Source organism: Pogonomyrmex barbatus, unplaced genomic scaffold (genome assembly GCF_055798465.1).
Source record: "Pogonomyrmex barbatus isolate J1 unplaced genomic scaffold, ASM5579846v1 scaffold7, whole genome shotgun sequence".
Lineage (NCBI taxonomy): Eukaryota > Metazoa > Arthropoda > Insecta > Hymenoptera > Formicidae > Pogonomyrmex > Pogonomyrmex barbatus.
Genome location: NW_028297171.1, coordinates 6,427,222 through 6,448,208, shown reverse-complemented (window position 1 = coordinate 6,448,208; position 20,987 = coordinate 6,427,222). Strand labels below are relative to the sequence as shown.

Genomic DNA, 20,987 nt, shown 5'->3' with positions numbered 1-20,987 from the left:
CCAGAACAGCAGCAGAGTGGCGAGAAACAGCGGAAGCGGATAGCTAGCTTTTGGCAGGTTTCGCTCGCCCGAGCGAAACTTATATCCGGCGAAAACTTTTCTCTCTCCGTTCCGACGCATCGTCCGCCAAAAGCGGCGTCTCGGCCTAAGTTGCTGAGAAGTTCTTGATTATCGAGTGTCCCGACCGACATTCAACAACTGTTCAATTACTTTCATTTGGTGAACGTCCGAGAGAACATCCCGATCTTGCCCATTCTTAATGCTGTAGGTAATGCCGGAGGCAGCTACTTTGATTTTTAATTCTCTTGCGGGAAATCTTATCCTTCGTTCCCTTTCGAGTGTACTTTAGCGGTATTTTAATCGGTGCTGCGAAACGTGATCTTAATTAAAGCTAAATATATTATAAAGTCAGGAAGGGCGATGGCGCGCGATGAAATTTTTACTCGGGAAGAGGCAGGAAATGGCTGCAAATTGATCAAAGAATCAAAGATGAAAGAAAACTTCTGAAAAGCTATATATTTATCCGCGATGCTGCATTATGTAGGCCATTTCGCACACGAGAATCGAGATTGAACGGGCCGACAGCTGCAAAAATAAATGTAATTTCTTTTCCGATATGAGGGATAAACAAATTCAGTTTGCGCAAACGGCGCGCTTACAGGACTACGTTTACAGCTCTGCACTCTCGTGGCTCCTTTCTCCTCGCTTATTCCGCATGTGTATATTGCCGAGGAGAAAACCTTTGCGTTTTTCTTCGCCTTCCGTCATGATTCGATATGGCTGCCGCGAGAGGAAGCGGGTTTCTCTAAGAAACGCGAGCCCGTGCGTATCACGAAGATTACGATTTTGCATAATGGACGTAATATCGGATCGTATGAAATTTGAACAGCTCGGGCGGAACGCTCGATATATCTAGGCCCTCCTCGCTATTTGCAGAGAGCAATGCCCAAATATGCCGACACTCGAAACCCGGGCGGGGAAACTGCCGCGTATAAAAGCATGCAACGTTCCGGAGACGCCCGGAGCACCGCCCGGGGGTGTGATAGGAAGCCGGGGCTTACGTAAGCTGATAAACCATTTCTGATACCCTCGTATGGTATATCGTATCGATACTCTGTCTGCAACACGGACACAGAAATATCCGAAAGCGAATTAATTCATGAAAATCACATTTCTCGCTGATGTAGCTGACACCCAGCGTTATAAATTCTATATTTGTTATTCATTATTGCATGTCTGAAATATCGGTTATTTAAAAATTCGATATATAAGTATATGATAATTGTTTTTCAAAATAGCATCCGTCTAATAACATTATTAAAGACACGTTATTAATTTGTATTTCGCGATTTCGAGAGGTAAAATAATGTCAGGAAAATTGATGAGAAATTTGATACGAAGATTTGCAATAGATGACTAATATATTAATTACATTCAAGCAGATATTTTAGCTCTTGTGTTTCGGAGAATTGAAGACCAAAATCTACTACGAGAAGAAACATAAATGAGAGCTTTGAAGCGAAAGACTAAATTTTATAATGTAAAGGATCATATTAAATATAAATTGTAAAATAGTCATTGATAATTACAAATCCTTCATTCTTTTCTCAGACGTCTAATTGTAATCAATTTTCGCTATTACTGTTCTCTCATAGTCAAGGCTTTTTGTTTAAATTATTTTACGGTCCATCTTTTTATATCTCGGGGAAACTAGAAGAAGATAATAGCCTAAAGAGGGAAGTCTCGTTTTTCCTATTTTATATCCGGTTTTCGTGTTGTTGGATTTCTGTGTATACGATCGCGACGTAGAAACGAGTTCACCCGGATCGCTTTTATCGGATCTAGAAGACGACGAAGATCGGGACGAAGAGTGTCTCCGGACGAATCGAGGTAACCTGGTTCCTCGTAAACCGGAGTCGGCCGCGGGCTTTTTTCCCCATCCTCTTTTTGCCGGGTCGACCGCACGCGTCGCGAAAGACAATGGGTTGCATTGTCTTTCACGGGCACAATATGCGCCCACAATGTGTGCGCGCAAACCCATCCCGCCTCACCATTCGCAGCACGTTGATGGGATTACGGCGTTCTTATGCACGACGCCCGTAAATTTGGCGTTGCTCGTCGGATAATTTTGGCCACGTCGACTCGTCGGAGAGGAAGAAGTATCCAAGGGATCGAAAACGCGGTGTAGGAAAAAAGGGCATACTAATCAAAGATTCTTTACACATTTATACAAAATACAATTGCGCGTCTTCAGTATTTTGAATAAAAGTTAATTTTTAAATTTAAGAATATGTAATAATGATTTCATTAAAAACAAGATTTCTCTTAATGGATTTTCTTATGATTTATTATGTGTAAATAGGACTGTATTATTTATAATTAAAATTTAATTGAAATATTCAGTACATGTTTATTGTGCATAATTGAAAGACTTGTGAATTGGTAGTAAAAAATAATCTGTCGATAAATTAAATTTATTATTTATTAACGAGAAATCCCGATCGCGACATTTTTTGTAGAAATAAGATTCTAGTTGATTATTAATTTCTGATTATAATTATATAAATATTTTTAATCGCAAACACACGACGTAATATTTAAAATTCCTGAGATAAAACAATTTATAAAAAAAGTTAAATAAATTTCATTATCTCTATCAATATAATTTTAACTATGAAAATTTAATTTTAAAGCTGTGCAAACTGCAAACTATAAATCATGATAACAATAATAATTATGAATTGTACATATAATGATCCTTGATGCGATAAGATATAAAATGCATAATATATACTTTGTCTGCAATTTTTGCATAGAATCATGGAATACAATGGAACATAATCTTTTCAAATCTTTTTAGATTTTTCGATAAAAAAAAAAATTAAATTGAGGGACCATTAGACTGCTTTTCGAACTCTTCATCAAACCGTACGAATAGTCGATATGGTTTGCTGTTGACTGTTCTGTATCCACAGGCTGGAACGGTGATTGCTGGACGACAAGCAGCTAACATTGTGCCCGCGTTGGACCGCGTTTCCTCCTCTTCGAGCTATCTGATCTCGTTGCATGCTCGGCGCATACCGCGCTGTCGAATATTCGCTCTCTCTGTCTCTCTTTGATCTGCTCGTAGCGCCAAAATCTCCGCGCAGATAAGCGCTGACACGGACGACGGGGACACCGCGTCGATGCTCCCGGGTCTTCCTCACGGGCGAGCACGACAATGCGCAATCTAGTTAATGGAATTGCAGGGGGAGAGCAGTGCCGTTGCTGTGCGATGCGCCCGGTCTGTGAATGGCCGAATAAAAAAGCAGCAGCGAGAAAGGTGCATCGACGCGGAGATTGGCACATTCCCGGTCGCCAGTGTTTCCCCCGACGAGGACACGTACTGCTGTTTCCTCTGATCACGATGAGCTACGGGCGTAATGTACGGGAACTCGGATCCAAGAGAAACCTTCCTGTCCTTTTACGTACGCTTTACTCGTATGATAGTCCGAAACGAATTCGCTTTAAAATTCTCTAAGAGAACCTTTTAAATTAGTTATCACACATCAACGTCTAACATTTTTTAAATTATCTCTCGAATATAACTTTTAATTTCGAAAGGAAACAATATTTTTTTATTTTTGAGAGATTTAATTATGTTATTGTGTGTTTAAACAATTTTTTGTTTAAATTTACAAACCATCCACGTAGTGGGACTTTGCTAAATTAAATTGATTAATAGCTGAGATATCATCAAAGTGTTTTGATCAGATAAATCAGATAAATTTTCATAAGTTTTAATAAAATACAGTTGAGAAGTTGCTGTTTCAAACATTCAATTATTATACATATAGAAATTATTTTATTTATGATCTGGACGAATAACGTAATAATTTTATAATTATCGCTGAATCTTAAGGAGATAAAAAAAACTTTCTTTACATGTAAATTGAATATTAAAATTATTTGTTGAATCACGCATTCAATATGCGTCCGTTCTATCTCTTCCAATTCTGTTCAGTTCACGGGGAAAAACACTCGTAGAGATTAGAGAATAGTCTTGTGTTTTTGCTTTCCACGAAAGTATTTCGTAGAATTACTTGCGTACATTCATGCAATGTAGAAGCGCTGCATTTCCAAAACACACAAGACCGAGATTATCCTCGGAAGGAAGACAAAACGCGAAATCAGCGTCGGAGCTAAGATTTTTTGCGCACTATACGAAATAGTAATTCCTTGAAGCATTTTATAAATCCGTTTTTAATGAAACTTGTACGCTGCGAAGGATTGATTCTAATCTATCATTCTTTTGTTTTCACTACAAAAGTCTCCTCCCCTCCGTCTCCCAGAATATTTTTAAATTTTGGACTTGAATTTTGAATTTTGAAAAGCGGTTTTCTTCACTACCGCAGTGACATTATTTTTTTTAATCGATAGCTCTAAAGATATCCCCTGTATCAATTGAAATGATAGATTGCTGAATCCATCTGGAATTGATGCGTTCGTCGTACTTATTTGACCGCCCAATTTCCCCTGACGGATAATCTACGGGATGGATCACGATATCATTCCACGCACGCATGAATTTATCGCATCGCCGTTGTGAATTTTTTGTTCCTTTTTCGCCACGATTTAGATATGATCATGCGCGAACTCGCGCGATTGCCGATGAAACACGTACGAAACATTCGCGTATTTCCATACTGTACATTTATTACGCAAATTCACGACGTACGTAAATGCAAAGCGCCATTCGGAGCCGCGCAATAATCAATCCATTATAAATGCATAAAACGGACGTTTGTTAGGGGATACGAATCGCGCCACCCTCCCGGCGGCGGTTCGAGTCGTGTCTTGCATATATTTTTTCCGGTTCGATACAGGAGGGTTGACTGTGCATGGCTACCAGTAGCGATATCGGAGAGGCTATAGCTCTGTCAAAAAATTCGTATGGAATTTTAACGCCGTCGATATTTTTGCGAGAGGGACGGCGCGTGATATAACATTTGGCGATTGAAAAAAAAACCCCGAAAAGGATGGTGCAGCTTGACTTTTTCATATTGAAATTTCTTACGTTGTCGTATTTATTTTATACATTATCCGTGTGATGTATAATTTTTAAAAATTAAATGTCTCAAGAAGAGAAATTAATGTAACCGTGTTCCATAATAGTTTGAAGAACGTTCGCTATCTTACCAGGTATGACGTACGTAGACCATGCTATGAAAGTTGTGGCGTCCGAATTTGTCGTGCGGCTAGTAATCCATTAATCTACGAAATTGTATACGCGCGTGTGGAAATGTATAGCGTTATACGAATATCAATCAACGCGGTAACATGAAATTCGCGAATTAATTCCTGTCAAAGAATCATGTACCGATTTATCATCGAAATCTTTCCCAAAACGAAATATTTTTTGCGTTTACGATCAAATTATTTTACGTTTATGAAAGTATAATAAAATATATATTTAATATAATAAAGTGAATAGATTAATTGCCACTCATGAGGAATAAAAAATAGATCTTATAAATACATTAACGTTGAGACATTTAGGAAACCAGGACTTGTGCACTAAATATAATCGATGTTAATTTAGAAAACATGAATAATCTATGAACTTTTTATCTCTGGACAATAATGAGTTAAAGCGTAACTGATTTAAAAGAATTTCCTAGGAAATATTCCATGTAAGTAGTGAAAGTAAACGTTTAGGTCGCGCAGTCGTAACTTATGAAACTTAGAATTAATCAAATTCTGTGCGCTTTATCTAAAAGAAGAATAACGATTGCAGTGCGTCGGAAATATGTCTCTTCGTTAGATAATTCAGGATAAGTTAAATTTGACGGTTTGTTATCGCAGAATGGTGGCGCTAAGGATGGCTATGATATGAATCTCGGTCCGGCCTGGCAGAGGGGCTACACCGGCAAGGGTGTCGTCGTTTCGATTCTGGACGACGGCATCCAGACCAATCACCCTGATTTGGCGCTCAATTACGATCATCAGGCCAGTACAGATATTAACGACAACGACGATGATCCGATGCCGAGGGACAATGGCGATAATAAGCATGGCACTCGATGTGCCGGCGAAGTCGCTGCCGTCGCCTTCAATCAGTATTGCGGTGTCGGAGTCGCCTATAACGCCAGTATCGGAGGTAAGTTGATTTATATGAATTGAAAATAACAAGAATAAATAATGCGTAATTAAATTATTATATCCGAAATAAAAAAGGGGAATAGTGAAACAGCATCTGAGATTATTTTTTATTATTTTTTAGATGTATAATTTGGTAACAAAGGTTGACACAAGAAATTTATAGTGAATGATAATTATTTTTGAAATAGAATCTAAGTCAGTCTTGCTTGTTGATTTTTGAGCAGTTATTTATATTAAAATATTCGCAAGATATTTTAAAAATGTCAATACGTTACACGTAACATAGATATATAGTATGAAATATTCTGAGAAAATGTTATAAAAGATTTATGTATGAAAGAATCGTGATTCGTATGATGTATTTTAATTTCGAATATATTGTAAGAAATATTTTAATTTAAATTAATACTTTTCTGATATCGATTTCTTAATTCAGATTGTACCATGTTAAATTAGGCCGTTATTTAAAAGAATTATTTAAAAGATTTATTTAAAAATTGAATTATCGTCTTAAATTACGTCCGTATATTTTGCAGATAACGCGAAAATTGAATGAAGTGCATATAATGTATACATCTATAACGCATATATAGTAGAGATATAGTAGAGATCAATATTTCCTTTTCCTTACTCGTGCGTTTGGTAAACTAGAAATTGGTAGAGCTATTTTATGTTCTGACGGATTTTGTTGAAATTTGAAATAGGTTGTTACCCAGGTATGTTAGTATTTCAGATGATGAGAGTGCGCTCATCTCAACTCGCACATATAAATATTGACGATGCATTGGCTGGTGTAGACAGATATATAATAATAACAGATATATTAAAGTCTTTTGTTCGTTTAATATTCAACTACATCTGATATTTTTTGGCTTATTTTTAATCTTGTTGCATTTAATTTTATTATTTAATATCCAGACGTCGCACATATTAATGCCAACGATGCATTGTCTCGTGTAGACAAATATGCTAGTAAGAGATATATTAAAATTTTCTGTTTATTTAATATTCAAATTAAATCTGATGTTCTGTGGCTTATTTTTAATCTCGCTGTATCTAGTTTCATTATTTAATAACCAAACGTTATAATCATATTCAACATTCAAACCGAGCCTGACGTTCTTTGGCTTATTTTTAAATCTTGCTGCATTTAATTTCATTAGTTAATACTCAGATGCCGTACGGCGCATTTTTGCCGACAACAATGTTTATTTTCGCCGTTAATTAAAGGAAAAAAATGTGAAATTGAGAATAGCCTCTGCAAAAATGTTGTTGTTGTTAATACGAGCGCGATAGATTATCGTCGCCAAGGAAGATTGACGCTAATTATTAGTCCGCGGTATATTCGAGCCGCCGTCAATCCTACATCTGCGAAAGCACCTCTCGTCGATTCTGGTAATCGCTTAATGCGCAATTTAAGAAAAGGGCTCTCTCTCTCTCTCTCTCTCTCACGTCGTCGTTGTCTCGAAAATGTTATTTATCTTTTCTTCTACCGAGTGAGCGAATCCTTCTGGGACCGTTCCAGTGCTGACTTAGCCGGCGAATCGTTCCACGGAAATAAATAGTGCAGCGGCCGCTGGAAATGTCAGGTCTGCCTGTGGTCGCTTTATCGTCTCGACTTGCTGAAGAATAGGCCAGGTTTTCCGGGCGCGGTCTCGATGTCCGACTCGATGCTATCGAGCTATATTAATTCCGTTAACCCACTTCGAATCGAAACGAACGTCCGTAAGCCGTCGGGGCTTACGACGAGTGGAACAGAGCGAGGCCGAAATGATAGCGCGGAACGATACAGCAGCGTTAACCGGATATTGAATTCGAGAAATTGATGATAGTAGGCAAGCGCGCTGCGCAGCAAAATTAGAAATTTCGATATAGCGCCGACGAGAAATTTCGTTAGAGCCGCGAGATACGGTGGTTTCCGCGATAACCGCGGTGGCGAACGTCGCGATTGCAATTAACTGTCGTTTTTGCCATTTGTACACTCTTGAAGGATCGAAATGTAACGAGATTAAAATATTCGTCGATTATTTTTATTTGAGGATTTTTAATTTGTGAATACTTTAATTTGCGAATATGATCTTAAATACTGCTAGGCGCGAGACTAACGTGATTTATTTTAATATTTGATAAAATATTCTGTTTTGACACACAGCGTTTGAGATTGAAACCGGAAATTCAAATCAGACTCAATTTTAACATATTAACATAGTTGCAGTAATCAAATAATCATTATTCTTCATTGTTTAAAAATAAAACAAACAGGTTGTTGGAATGACGTAAATTTATACCCATCAAAAGATTAATATTAAATTTATGAAAATCCAATTGTACATAAGGTAACGGAATTCTTAAACCGACAACCAAAACCGAAGATATAAATGGAAAATGAATTAAAATCACACACAATTATACTGAAAATATTCATCACGAACGAATGTAACATTATTTGCGTAAAATTTCCCAAAAACTGAGAAACTAAAGAGTTGGATTAATTGCTGGGTTGAAGTATATATATTCTGCACTTCTTTTCGCTCTTTGCATTTCAGCAGTTGCTTCTCAGCTATTCCTAAAATCGATGTTAGCAATATTTGTGGATTCGTACATGATGATCCCGCAGTGAGATAAAATCACGGCACACGCGAGAGAGAAAGTGAAAGACGGAGAAGGAGAAGGAATACTTACTCACGCACATATCTCCCGTGTTCTCAGGCGTGCGAATGCTCGATGGCCCGGTAAACGACGCCGTCGAGGCCAGAGCGCTGGGATTGAATCCTGATCACATCGACATATACAGCGCCTCCTGGGGTCCCGAGGACGACGGCAAGACTGTTGATGGTCCGGGCCCTCTCGCCAGGAGGGCATTTATTTACGGAGTGACGAGCGTAAGCTACATACATCGCGTATTTTCTGCGCTCGAAGCGTCCACGAAGCGAAGAGATCAATTTATTTTCTGTCGCGAGAGCTTTCCCCTCGACGTTTTATTTTATTACTTCGGAAGGATATAAAGCTAAACCTCTTCTCGACGTCATTGACATCGCGACGGCAAATAATAATTTAAAATAAAAATTATCGCTTATAAGCGCGAAGGCTTATTATTATTTGTATCTTTTGTTCGATTTTTGTTCGATTTTAACGATTACATTTGTTCCTCGAAATACTAGTATTGAGTATCAGTCTTGTGAAATATGAACAGTAAAAGAAAATTAAATTTTTTATCTAAATTGATTTAATTACGTGTTGAATTATTTTTCTCGATGAAAAATAAATATTAATTTACCTCGGATAATAATTTGTTTAAAATAGTACAAAGTTACAAATTGTTTTTTCCTATTGAAAATTCTATTTTTCGTAAACTTTTCACAAACTAAATAATATCGTATATTATTGAAATAATTTTTTACACACACACACACACACACACACACACACACACACACAGGGATATTGTTAAATTAATTCAGATTTTTAATTTTTTGAAATAAATACTCTCTAGTTAAAATAATACAGTTTCAAAATAGCATCTCTTATGAAAAATTTGCTTTATATTCCATTCCATTTGACAGAACCAATTATTCTTGATTATAAAATTTTCATGAGAAAATATTTATTTCATGAAATATTATACCCCCGAAATTATCCTTTCTGTAATTTATTCAAAATTATATGGTTATTACCGTCGTAAATTCTGTTATTTTATAAAAAGCCACGTATATCCTATCGCTTCGTTGGTCGTGCGGTTCATTTCTTTTTCGTCGCGAATATCCCCGGTATCTCCTTGTTTCCACGCAGGGTCGCAAGGGTAAAGGCTCGATCTTTGTGTGGGCGTCCGGTAACGGCGGCCGACATACCGACTCGTGCAACTGCGACGGCTACACGAATAGCATCTTCACGCTGTCGATATCGAGCGCGACACAAGGCGGCTACAAGCCGTGGTATCTCGAGGAGTGTAGCTCGACCTTAGCGTCTACGTATTCGTCGGGCACGCCTGGCAATGACAAGAGCGTCGCCACCGTGGACATGGACGCTAAGCTGCGCCCCGATCACATCTGCACGGTGGAACACACCGGGACATCCGCATCGGCGCCGTTGGCCGCCGGCATCGCTGCCCTCGCTCTCGAGGCGAATCCCACGCTGACGTGGCGAGACATGCAATACCTAGTGGTGCTCACCTCAAGATCAGAGCCGTTGAGCAACGAGCCCGGCTGGATACTGAACGGCGTGAAGAGAAAGGTCTCCCATAAGTTCGGCTATGGTCTGATGGATGCGGGCGCTATGGTCAATTTGGCCGAACAGTGGACCAACGTTCCACCGCAGCACATCTGCAAGTCCGACGAGATCAACGAAGAGAGACCGATTGATCCCACGTACGGGTACACCCTGAGCGCATACATGGACGTTACCGGGTGCGCTGGTTCTTTGAACGAGGTGCGGTTTTTGGAGCATGTCCAATGCAAGGTAAACATCAGACTCACATATCAGAAAGAGTCTCCCACCAATTTTGATAATTATCGTAATTGCTAATTTTTAACAAGTGGTTAAAAGTGATTTGATAAATACCGATAATCATAGTCAATCATTGCTTTTGTAATTTAGAAATTACTGTTCTCACGATTAGTAGCAATGTATTAGTATGATTTTTTTTTAATTATTTTATATTTATTTTAATTACATTATCGATTTTGAGAATTACTATTACTAACTAATTTGCTTGTGTTCTGCTTATATTATAATTAAGTTATTTTAAACCGAATTTGTATTCTCGAAACAGGTTTCCCTGAGGTTTTTCCCTCGAGGAAACTTGAGACTTTTACTGACCTCACCGATGGGCACAACGTCAACGCTGTTGTTCGAGCGGCCGCGCGACGTCCTCAGCTCCAATTTTGACGACTGGCCGTTCCTCAGCGTACACTTTTGGGGTGAAAAGGCTGACGGTCGATGGACCCTGCAGATTATTAATGCGGGGAATCGACACGTCAATTCACCAGGTAAATCCTTTTTATCCTTTTTATCGTTATTTCTCTCAATAAATTCTATAAATTATACACATACGGCTTGCATATGCAAGATTGCTTTCAAAAAGATCAAATATTAACTTTTAACTGCAAAATAGGACACTTTATTTTATTTAACTTTGTATTCAATACTCAATCATATTTTGTTTTCTCTGACCATATTTATTCAGAGATTATATTTCAAATTAATATTGGCATTGATATTAAACAGTTTACCATTGAGATCAAATCCATTGATATACATGTTATTGTTCTTGAGATCATAAATTACAAGAATAGATTGCAATTAATTAAATGGAATTTTAATTTTTATCAGAATAATTCTAAATCTAAAATTCGTATTATTTTCAATAATCGAGAATTTATTATGATTGATTTTATTTCAACATTATTTTTTTTTAATGTATGCATTTAATACCATCATATACCAAAAACCATCACTCGGTCTTTTTGTTATGTTGTAGGCATCCTGAAAAAGTGGCAGCTGATCTTCTACGGCACATCAACCAATCCGATCCGGATACGCACACGGCAATTTAACCCGGTACATTCCGCGTACCTTCCCTCCCATTCCGTGCGTTATCCATTCACGGTAGACGATGATCCGCTACAATTGTCCGGTTATCCGGGCAACAAGGACTTCTTTTCTGCGTCTACCTTTCAGAATTACCAGGGTCCGTTCGCCGCCGCCGCCTCGAACCTACAGGCATCCGTGGCCACTCTGGACGGTTCATCAGCGCCGATCCTGTCGAACCACCTACCTGGCGACGTCTCCTCGGCATCTGCCTTTGACTCACCCTCGGCGGCATCATCCGTGCAAGGGGATGGTTCTCTCGACACTACCAGGAGGATACTGCACGACTGTGATCCCCAGTGTGACGCGCAGGGCTGCTACGGCAAGGGCCCGACGCAGTGTGTCGCCTGTAAAAATTATCGTCTCGATAAGTAAGTAGACGAACTTAGAGCTTTAGATTAATACGCAATGGACAGTTGCCTTGTAGAGCTGAACATTTTTGAAAATATGATTATTAGCATTTCTTCGCTAATTCTTCAATATGAATTAATATGTATCAAGAAAGGATCATAAATTGTTATTCTCATAAAAGTTTTATATATAAATACATGTACACAATATATATATATATATATATATATATAAAATTTATATTTAATGCAGTTATGCAACTGCCAATTGATAACACTAATATTTCTTAATAAAACTAGTAATTTTACAATGCTACGAGACTATGGATTATGGCGGTAGGAGCATCTAAATATAATTTGCTCTATTTGGGAAAGTAAATAATAATATGTTATATACGTAATAATAATAGCATTACATATATTGGTTGAACTCTTTGTTATGATTTAATATTTAATCAGAATATTTAATATATAAAAACGTGCATTATTAAACAAATCTTTTTTCATATTTCATATTTATAATTTGTATATTTTACACGAAATAATTTAATGAATTCGTCAATTTTTATTCTACTTTGTGTCTACAACGACCCTCTTTAATAAAAAAAGCGCTTTAGAAACAATGCGAGGGGTCTCTTATCTCTTTTTTAGTACTTGTGTTAGTCGTTGCCCGCCAAGGAGCTTCCCTAACCAGGGTGGCGTTTGCTGGCCGTGTCACGAATCCTGCGAAATTTGCGCGGGTGCAGGTCAGGATTCCTGCCTGTCGTGTGCTCCCGCTCATCTTCGGGTCACCGATCTAGCGGTTTGTCTTCAACAATGCCCGGAAGGCTATTACGAAAGTATGTAGAAAATAAAAAAATCAACTCATATATTCTCATTTAGTTATATATTTTTTCTAATTTCTTCTTAAAATTGATACTGAATGGTGCGATATGATGACTTTTGCATTTTTCCATGCAGATACCGAGAACAGCACATGCGTACCGTGCGAGGCCAATTGTGCCAGCTGCCAAGACAGACCAGACAAATGTACCAGCTGTGAGCATCATTTAGTGATGCACGAGAACAAATGTTATGCCGCATGTCCACTCTACACCTACGAGACGCAAGATTACAATTGCGCACCGTGCCATCCTACTTGCGAAACTTGCAATGGCACAGCGGAGAATCAGTGCATCGCTTGCCGATCCGGGCTATTTGCTTTGAACGGTAAACGTACAATTTGTTAGGTCGATAAGTATCAAAATCGTAACATATCCAGTATAGTAAAATCTAGTATTTAAAAATTTAATTTCAATATATAGTCTACTTTCCAGATAATTAGAAAAATATTTAATAAGTTTTTTAATTAAAAAGGTATTTTTTATTTAAATGTAGGAAAGATTTGAACATTATATTTGAGGGAGAAATTACATTAATTGAATTATATGTAAAATATATATAATCTTTAAATAACATAAAAGTTAGACTAGTTTTATATATTTATCTAAGTTTACACGAAGAGATTTAAATTATTGTATATCCAATGCTCTGCGCAACCGATGATCATATCCGGTTCAAATGTTGTAAAGATAATTAGTTTCTGGTAATTGATCTCCTACAAATGTGTTGTAGGCACGTGTCGCGCTTCGTGCCCGGCGGGTTACAGCGCTGACAAGAAGCGACGCGAATGCGTGGCATGTCCGCCCGGCTGTGCGACCTGCAGCACGTTGAGTTGCACCAGCTGCATCGAGGGCTGGAGCCTGAACAAGAAAAGCCTGTGCGCGCCCGAGACTCGTAGCAATTGCAATATAAACCAGTATTACGAGAATGGTCAATGCAAACCTTGTCACTCGTCCTGCGAAACCTGTGCCGGCTCCACGGAGGAACATTGCATATCTTGCCCAAACCCATTACTCCTCCAGGGTAAACGTTGCGTGTCTCAATGCGACGATGCATATTACTCCGTGGTGCAACCTTCGCGACCAGTTTGTGTCCCTTGCTTACACACTTGTAAGAGTTGCGTTTCTCGCCTGAACTGCACGGCATGTCAAGATGGGCTGCAGCTGCAGAGCGGAGAGTGCAGATCATCCTGTGCATCAGGGTAAGATAAATAATCAGCATTAAGTTAAATAAATTAAAATAATAAAATTGAGAAAATAATTGATATATCTTTTGTTTCCTTTTTTCGGTTTCAGTTATTACAGCGACAGAGGTCAATGCGCCAAGTGTTACTTGTCGTGTAAAACATGCTCGGGACCTAGAAGAGATCAATGTGTCACTTGTCCAAGAGGATGGCAACTGGCGGCTGGCGAATGTCATCCTGAATGTCCAGAAGGATTCTTCAAATCCAACTTTGGTTGCCAGAAATGTCATCATTATTGCCGCACATGTAAAGGTGAGTTACAATTAGATACTAGCAATCAATTAAATTCGCGTTTCTTATTTTAACGGAAAAATTTGTTCCAGGTGAAGGTCCGTTAGAATGTACTTCCTGTCCACCTCACTCGATGTTGGAAGGCGGATTGTGTATGGAGTGTCTAGGCGCGCAATATTATGATTCATTAACACAACTTTGCAAGAGTTGCCACTCCGATTGTCGCAGATGTACTGGTCCCGGCAAATTCAGTTGTGCTGCGTGTTCACCGCCATTACATTTGGACAAATTGAATAATCAGTGTGTTCCCTGCTGCACGGGCAATGAGAAAGGACCTCAAGCTGAGGAATGCTGTCTCTGTGACCCAGAAACCGGTAATTTTTTTATTCTTACATCTTAATTTTATTTTGCAATAAAATTCATAGAATTTTCAGAGAATTTTATCAAGAAAGATATAATTTTTTATGCGCAAAATATAGGTTTTTTTTTTTTTATTTTAGAATTAATATTGATATAACATTTTTACATTATAGCTTTTATTATTATAAATATATTCTTATATTATTATTATTATTATTATTATTATTAAAACTGTATTTTTAATATTTGTAGGCGGCTGCAGGAATAGCTCACCGGCTGGCAAGAGAAGGGTACCAGGGACAGAATTCTCGTCCAATACGGCGATCTCTGAAACGTACAACAACTATGGTAGAACAAGTAGTAGCGATTCAGCTTCGCTTGCCGTAACAGCAGCCACAACCATGGCAGTCGCTATTTGCTTAGCGTCGGTTGCATTATTCGCAATGATATTTGTCGCTCTTCAGGTATATATAATTTAAAAAGAGATATGTTACATATAGATATGTATTAGAATATTATATTTAAATTTATAGTAGATGTCTTTTATTTATATAGAAAATCCAAAATTAAATGAGGAAAGATAAATGCATGTGCATTACTATTTAATTCGCAGGCTTGGTCCGGCAGAAGAGAGACCAATATGGGATATACGCAACTCGCTGTGAAGGTAGAACCGTCCGAAGACGCGGATGCCGATGACGCAACAGAACTGATGACCTAGATTTCGTTAGCGGTGACGTAGCTAATGACCTCATCTCGAAGAATTGCAGGGAGATCGAAGAATCTCGATTGTGATTGGTTCGCGAGTCAAAAGTTACGTGTTTTTGCATTAGCAAAAAATCCAAGGATAGCGCGTATATGTGATGACGAGAAAAATGATAAACGATGGTGAATACGTAGCGGGGAAGAAAGAGTTGAAGAAGGAGGAGGAGCGAGTAAAAGAAGATTCGTCGAAAACGTGATAGTAAAACTCCGTAAAGTATTGTATGAATGAACAGCAAAAGAGGAAGAGAGAGAAAGAGAAGGAGTGCGAGTAAGCGTGATTGTTGTTTACTTGGCAATGGTACGATCATGTGAATGTGCGAATGTACAAGGAATGCATTTTAGCTAGAGATATACTTTTTGCCCATTATCATTGTCAAGTGCGTTACCGATACTATTGCCGCATACCAAGACTCTTCCAACACGGACGGTGAGCCGAAACACCGAGAAAAAGGGTGAAGGACATTATGAAGTGCCTGATTAGTGACACCCTTGTTTCCACACCCTTTCGCGTTCCCCCTCCGATGCTTTCTGTCTCTGAAGTAACGCCGGGCCTTCGTCGATTATATCATCGTCGCGTGTATTCACGAAAAAATAAAACCACAGCCAAGCGACGGATAACGTGAATACGTTCCAATCGTTGCGCGTTGCAAGAGTCGAGAGAGCAATCTAGTTCGTTTAATAACATTCTTTAACTGATTATCGATTTTCTTCGCGCAACTTTTTTCCTTGAATCGACAACCATCAAGTTATCAAAGGGAAACCCATCTCTTTCTTCACCTCTCTTCTAGAAGGCTACCAACACCTCGTTAAATAGGGTGAAGGGACATGTAAAGTGGCCTCCGCGTACATTAGGCTGAACCACGGACCACGTAATCGTAATCGTTAATTGTGAATTATGAATGGATATTGTTATATATTTGTATAAATGATAATAGTAACAAGTGAGCGAACAAAGGGGAGTAATCTCAAGGATCAGGAGGGGGAGGCGAAAGAAATGATAGCGAGATGGCGAGCCGGGAGGAGGACGAAGCGAAGGACCGAAGCGGAAAGAAAGAAGAAAGAGGAACAAGATCGTCGGAGATACATCAGCTTCGTTCTCCGACCTTAAAGCTGATTGTCTCGACTAATCGATACAATTCGCACACCCGAAAGAACCAAACGGACTCTTACTGCGATCGCCCAGTTATCCGACGCATCTGTGACGTCAGTCGTCACATTCCAGTACTTCCCAAATACTGATATAACACATGCCGTCGACACAAGCAATGCGTTTTGTAAACTGTTTGTTGTTATTACTTGATTGTCTACTTTGATGTTTTGTTTAATATTCCACTTTCTGCGTTATTCTTACTTATTTCTTTAATTCTCGCTCGTATCCATTCTTTCCCCGTTTCGTTGGGATCGCATGAGAGGAGGAAAATCTTATAAAAAAAAGAAAAAGAAATGAATGAATAAATAAAATAAAAGAAGAGAAAAAAACTACACGCAACGATCCGCAGCGAATCGATATTCTCGAAAGCCATCGCCCACGCCTACTCGTGTGAATATTGACTTTCTCCTTGTGATTTGATATAAAGCTATTATTGTACTTTTATGATGAGACCGCGATTATAAATATATACATATATACACACACACACACAAGACACAAGTATATAGAACGTCTCCTTGAGTACTCTTCTTTACTTAGATTTTCCCGATGTTCTACTTTCCTGTTATCGTCCTAGGTAAGTACAGCTACAATATTGACTTTAATTACGGTGATGCGCGGGAAAAGCTGGCAAACCAACCGTAGAAGTCAGGAACGAACGAGGTATATCCAACAGTAACCGAACTCTGCGGCCATTACTTAATGAAACGTCAAAGATTAACTCGAATCTCTACTTGTGTAGGAAAAATATAAATGTTTTTTGTTTTCAAACAAATTTCCATGCATTAAAACGCGAAAACTTATAAATCCTCGCGACACGACTTCATTAATATTTTAATGATTGCACAGAAAAAGCAAAACCAACAGAGATTGTTTCGGTTTATAAATACAATAATGACTATTAATTTATATAATCCTAAAGAAATAAACGTAATTAATAAACATAATTAATCTTGAAGAATCTCTAAATCTTTTTTTATAATCTGTGTAAGCAGAGATTTATTTTTATATATCATATTTATAGATAAATTAATTTTTTTGTAAAAATAAATGTCTATTTTTTTTTTTTTTTTTTTTTTTTACTTATTCATTTTTACATCAAACAGGAATATTTAATTCAAACGATTCTGATAGTTAATTATCCAGTAAAGTTTCACGTAAATTGCTTTATTCGCATTATCAATCTAGCTTCGAGTTAATGTCCATTCCATTTCGCTCGACGACCACGTGTTCGACGCCTAGTTTCCAATTGCGAGTAACTGCCGTGAGGAACATCGACCTCGTTGGGCTCTATCGGGAATAAGAATCGCGAAATGGAGTTCTTAATTAGGATACGAGAAACTAGTAAATCGCCGTGTCACGCGACGAGGGAAACGGCGCACGTCAGCGGAGTGCCGGCGACTCTGTGGAAATTACATTCGACCGATTGTCTTACTTCCCCTCCGACAACTGGGGTGAAGCTGTGAATGACGCGAGAACTAGTCGTCAGCGCTCGCTGACATTCTGTTTGTGCTCTTCGATTCTCTCGTGTATATTACATCTCATCCGGGGGTTGTTATAATGGGCGACAGCTGTGGAGGAAAAAGGGATGAGTTTGAATTTCAATTTCATTAGAAAGGAATATCGCTTCTTTGCCGGACATCATTCATTTTGATGCACGGGCTTGCTCATTTTAGTAAAATCATATAAATGGGGAGTATGTTGAAAATACAAAGCCTTGATAAAACATGTTAAGCATTTTTAATAATTTGTAATAAGTTAAACCTGTCTGTCTGGATCAAATATCGGATTTTATATCAGAGCGAAAATTAAAATATATATCTGATTATTAATGAAATATTTAAAAATTTCAATAAGCTTTTAAATTTGCGGATGATGAGCAATTCGATAGTTAGCTTTATTGCAGTTTATTGAAGAGATTTTGCATTTTAAACTGCGTTTAATTGGGAAATGTTTATTTTCCAATTAAGTACATTTTTAAAAAACCGTACACATCTTTTGCTTTAAATATTTTTTTTATCTTTTCTTGTCTTCTTAATTAAACGTTAATTTGAAAATATCGAGAAATAAACTTCAAGTTTCCTGTTCTGCAGTTTAATGTTTTAGTTTTAAAGTAAAGTTCAGTATCTATACATATGTAATATACGAAGTCAGAGAGAATCTCAAGTATGAATTCTTTTTTAATCAATTCTATTTCCTCGTCGTTCGCGAAGCGAAAGTTATTGCAAAATCATATAACTTCCATATTACTTCTCGACCACAAATGTCCCGAGGGAATGTCCGAAGGGGACAGATGTGGCTGACATTTTTTCTCGAAATATTGCCAAAATCCGCGTGCGAGTGAAACGAAGAACGGGAAGAGCAGAAGCGGCTTTAATCAAAGTTGACCTTTCTCCGCTGCTCCGAATCGTTCGTTTCCATTGCGCTGTTTTTCTCATTCGTTCTTGCGGAATCGGACGAATACGAAACTATATGCGAGCCCGGCCGTATCCGGAGGCAGGAAATAAATAAGCTTTCCGGTGTAAGAGTGGAAGTATTGCGGCGAAATAAAAGCGGGTAGTCGGCGGTGATTCGACCGGGTCAAAGGTGTTGCACATAGGGTGAAAGGTGAGGGTGGGTTGGTCAGGGTAAAAGGCAAGATCGATGTGGCGCCTCGGGCCGAAGGTTTTCCCTCGATCGAGCAGTTTATTTGAAGAATAAACAAGGCACTGCCAGAGGTCCCATTCTTTCTCTTCCAAGAGGGGTCTCTGCTCTAAAAAATTTCTCTTGAATTCGGAAATGAATGGTCCTGAATACAGTCAGTTGTATTATACCATTTTTAAGAATAAATAAAATGAAGTAAAAAAATAGAAGACTTGTAAAAATATTTATTAAATTATTAAGCAGAGAGAAATTTTTGCTATAAATTGTTATATATTATATTCTGCTATTTCATTCAAATATGATAAAATTTACATTTTTTTTTACGTAATCAACTAAAATCAATTTAAAACCAGATTTGACAATTGATAATAATTACAGATGAAAAAAAAAATAGAACTGGCAAAAATTATTAGGAAAGGTACGTTTTAATAAGTAATCCTTATCATTTGTACACAGAATATCTTTTAGAATGCATGGATAATATTTCACGAATAAATTCTTTACTAAACTTTGTTGAATATCAAGCCTATTATGCCTTAGTTTTTATAATAAAAAAACGGGAATTTGAGAATGTATACCTCAAGTTTGTTAGAGTTTTCACTGTACTCTCGTGCGAATAGGATTGTTGCTCAATGATATGCCAATAAGATGAGAAATTCAGCTACTAGTAATCCGTTATCGTAGATAGTGCAGTTGAACGAAAATAATCGTCGAAATATTTTTCCGCGAGAAGGCCGGAAACGCTAACGGCATTGCGGTAATGGGCACCGTGCGCGATTCAGAAACGCGGTAAGAAACTTTACGCGAGCGGAAAGTCGCGCGGAAAAGGACGACGGGGAGAAGGGAATAGGGAATATTCATCTCGGCTGCGGGTCCTTTTATAGTCACTTGCGGAGAGAGAGAAGATCGCATTTACCGCCGGCGTCAAAGCTTCACCATACGGCGCCGCGCGTTGAATGGAAAACCATAAAAACTCCGTCGCAAGAAACTTCATACCGCGATGTTTCTACCGAAGGGATCCGGATGTGTCATCTTTTCGCCTAATACTCCCCCCCCCTCCCCTAATTCCGATTTTTGCACGTAACCAGGCGGAAGTGCACAAATCTCCGATCTTTGTGAATCATAAAAGAGAGATTATTTCAGTTCCCTTAAATGAATAAAAGTTGAAAGCAATTAATTTCTCTCACGTACAAATGATTAAATATATAATGTAGATTTTTTGGTTCTTTTCGTTATCATTGAGATAACGTGGAATGTTATTTTGTCGTTGTCGAAGGCAAATATTAATTTTAAATACTAAAAAAACTAGAATAAATAAATTCAAATGTAATTAAATTAATAAACAAGTTTATTTGCGCATAATCTTATTTTCTGCATTTATTTTTGCAAGGAAAAGTGATATAAAAATTTTAGCATTGCCACTTCTCTTTTCCTAAAATTTATTCACGTAATTTCCAACACTGCTTGTTTTTAAAATTGCCATAGAATATTATATCTCTTTCTCTCATTTCCAAACCTCATTCGACATTGCTCGTATCGTTATTTCGAACTCTTCGAACATTTGATTCGTGCCGTTCGTTATTTCACCGTAATTCGGCTACAGTTCTTCGTCACTATGGGAACGATCTGCTCTGGT

The 20,987-nt window shown here is 38.0% G+C and overlaps 1 protein-coding gene across 4 annotated transcripts in view; it reads left to right on the top strand.

The window, feature by feature from the left end:
- The window catches only part of Fur2 (furin-like protease 2), a 322,659-nt gene extending 305,464 nt beyond the window's left edge, over positions 1–17,195 (top strand). The window contains exons 5-17 of one of the 4 annotated variants that reach the window (XM_025217937.2): positions 5,845–6,139; positions 8,851–9,023; positions 9,931–10,596; positions 10,910–11,126; positions 11,618–11,697; positions 11,818–12,098; positions 12,729–12,916; positions 13,038–13,286; positions 13,692–14,160; positions 14,255–14,454; positions 14,526–14,807; positions 15,046–15,257; positions 15,407–17,195. In XM_025217937.2, the coding sequence (XP_025073722.2) occupies positions 5,845–6,139; positions 8,851–9,023; positions 9,931–10,596; positions 10,910–11,126; positions 11,618–11,697; positions 11,818–12,098; positions 12,729–12,916; positions 13,038–13,286; positions 13,692–14,160; positions 14,255–14,454; positions 14,526–14,807; positions 15,046–15,257; positions 15,407–15,514 (3,420 nt within the window). In that variant the 3' untranslated portion in view covers positions 15,515–17,195. Of the gene's footprint in view, positions 1–5,844; positions 6,140–8,850; positions 9,024–9,930; positions 10,597–10,909; positions 11,127–11,617; positions 12,099–12,728; positions 12,917–13,037; positions 13,287–13,691; positions 14,161–14,254; positions 14,455–14,525; positions 14,808–15,045; positions 15,258–15,406 lie in introns of all 4 variants that reach the window. The other 3 variants (XM_089083368.1, XM_089083367.1, XM_089083366.1) reach the window with 3 other exon arrangements.
- The last annotated feature ends 3,792 nt before the right edge of the window (positions 17,196–20,987 follow it).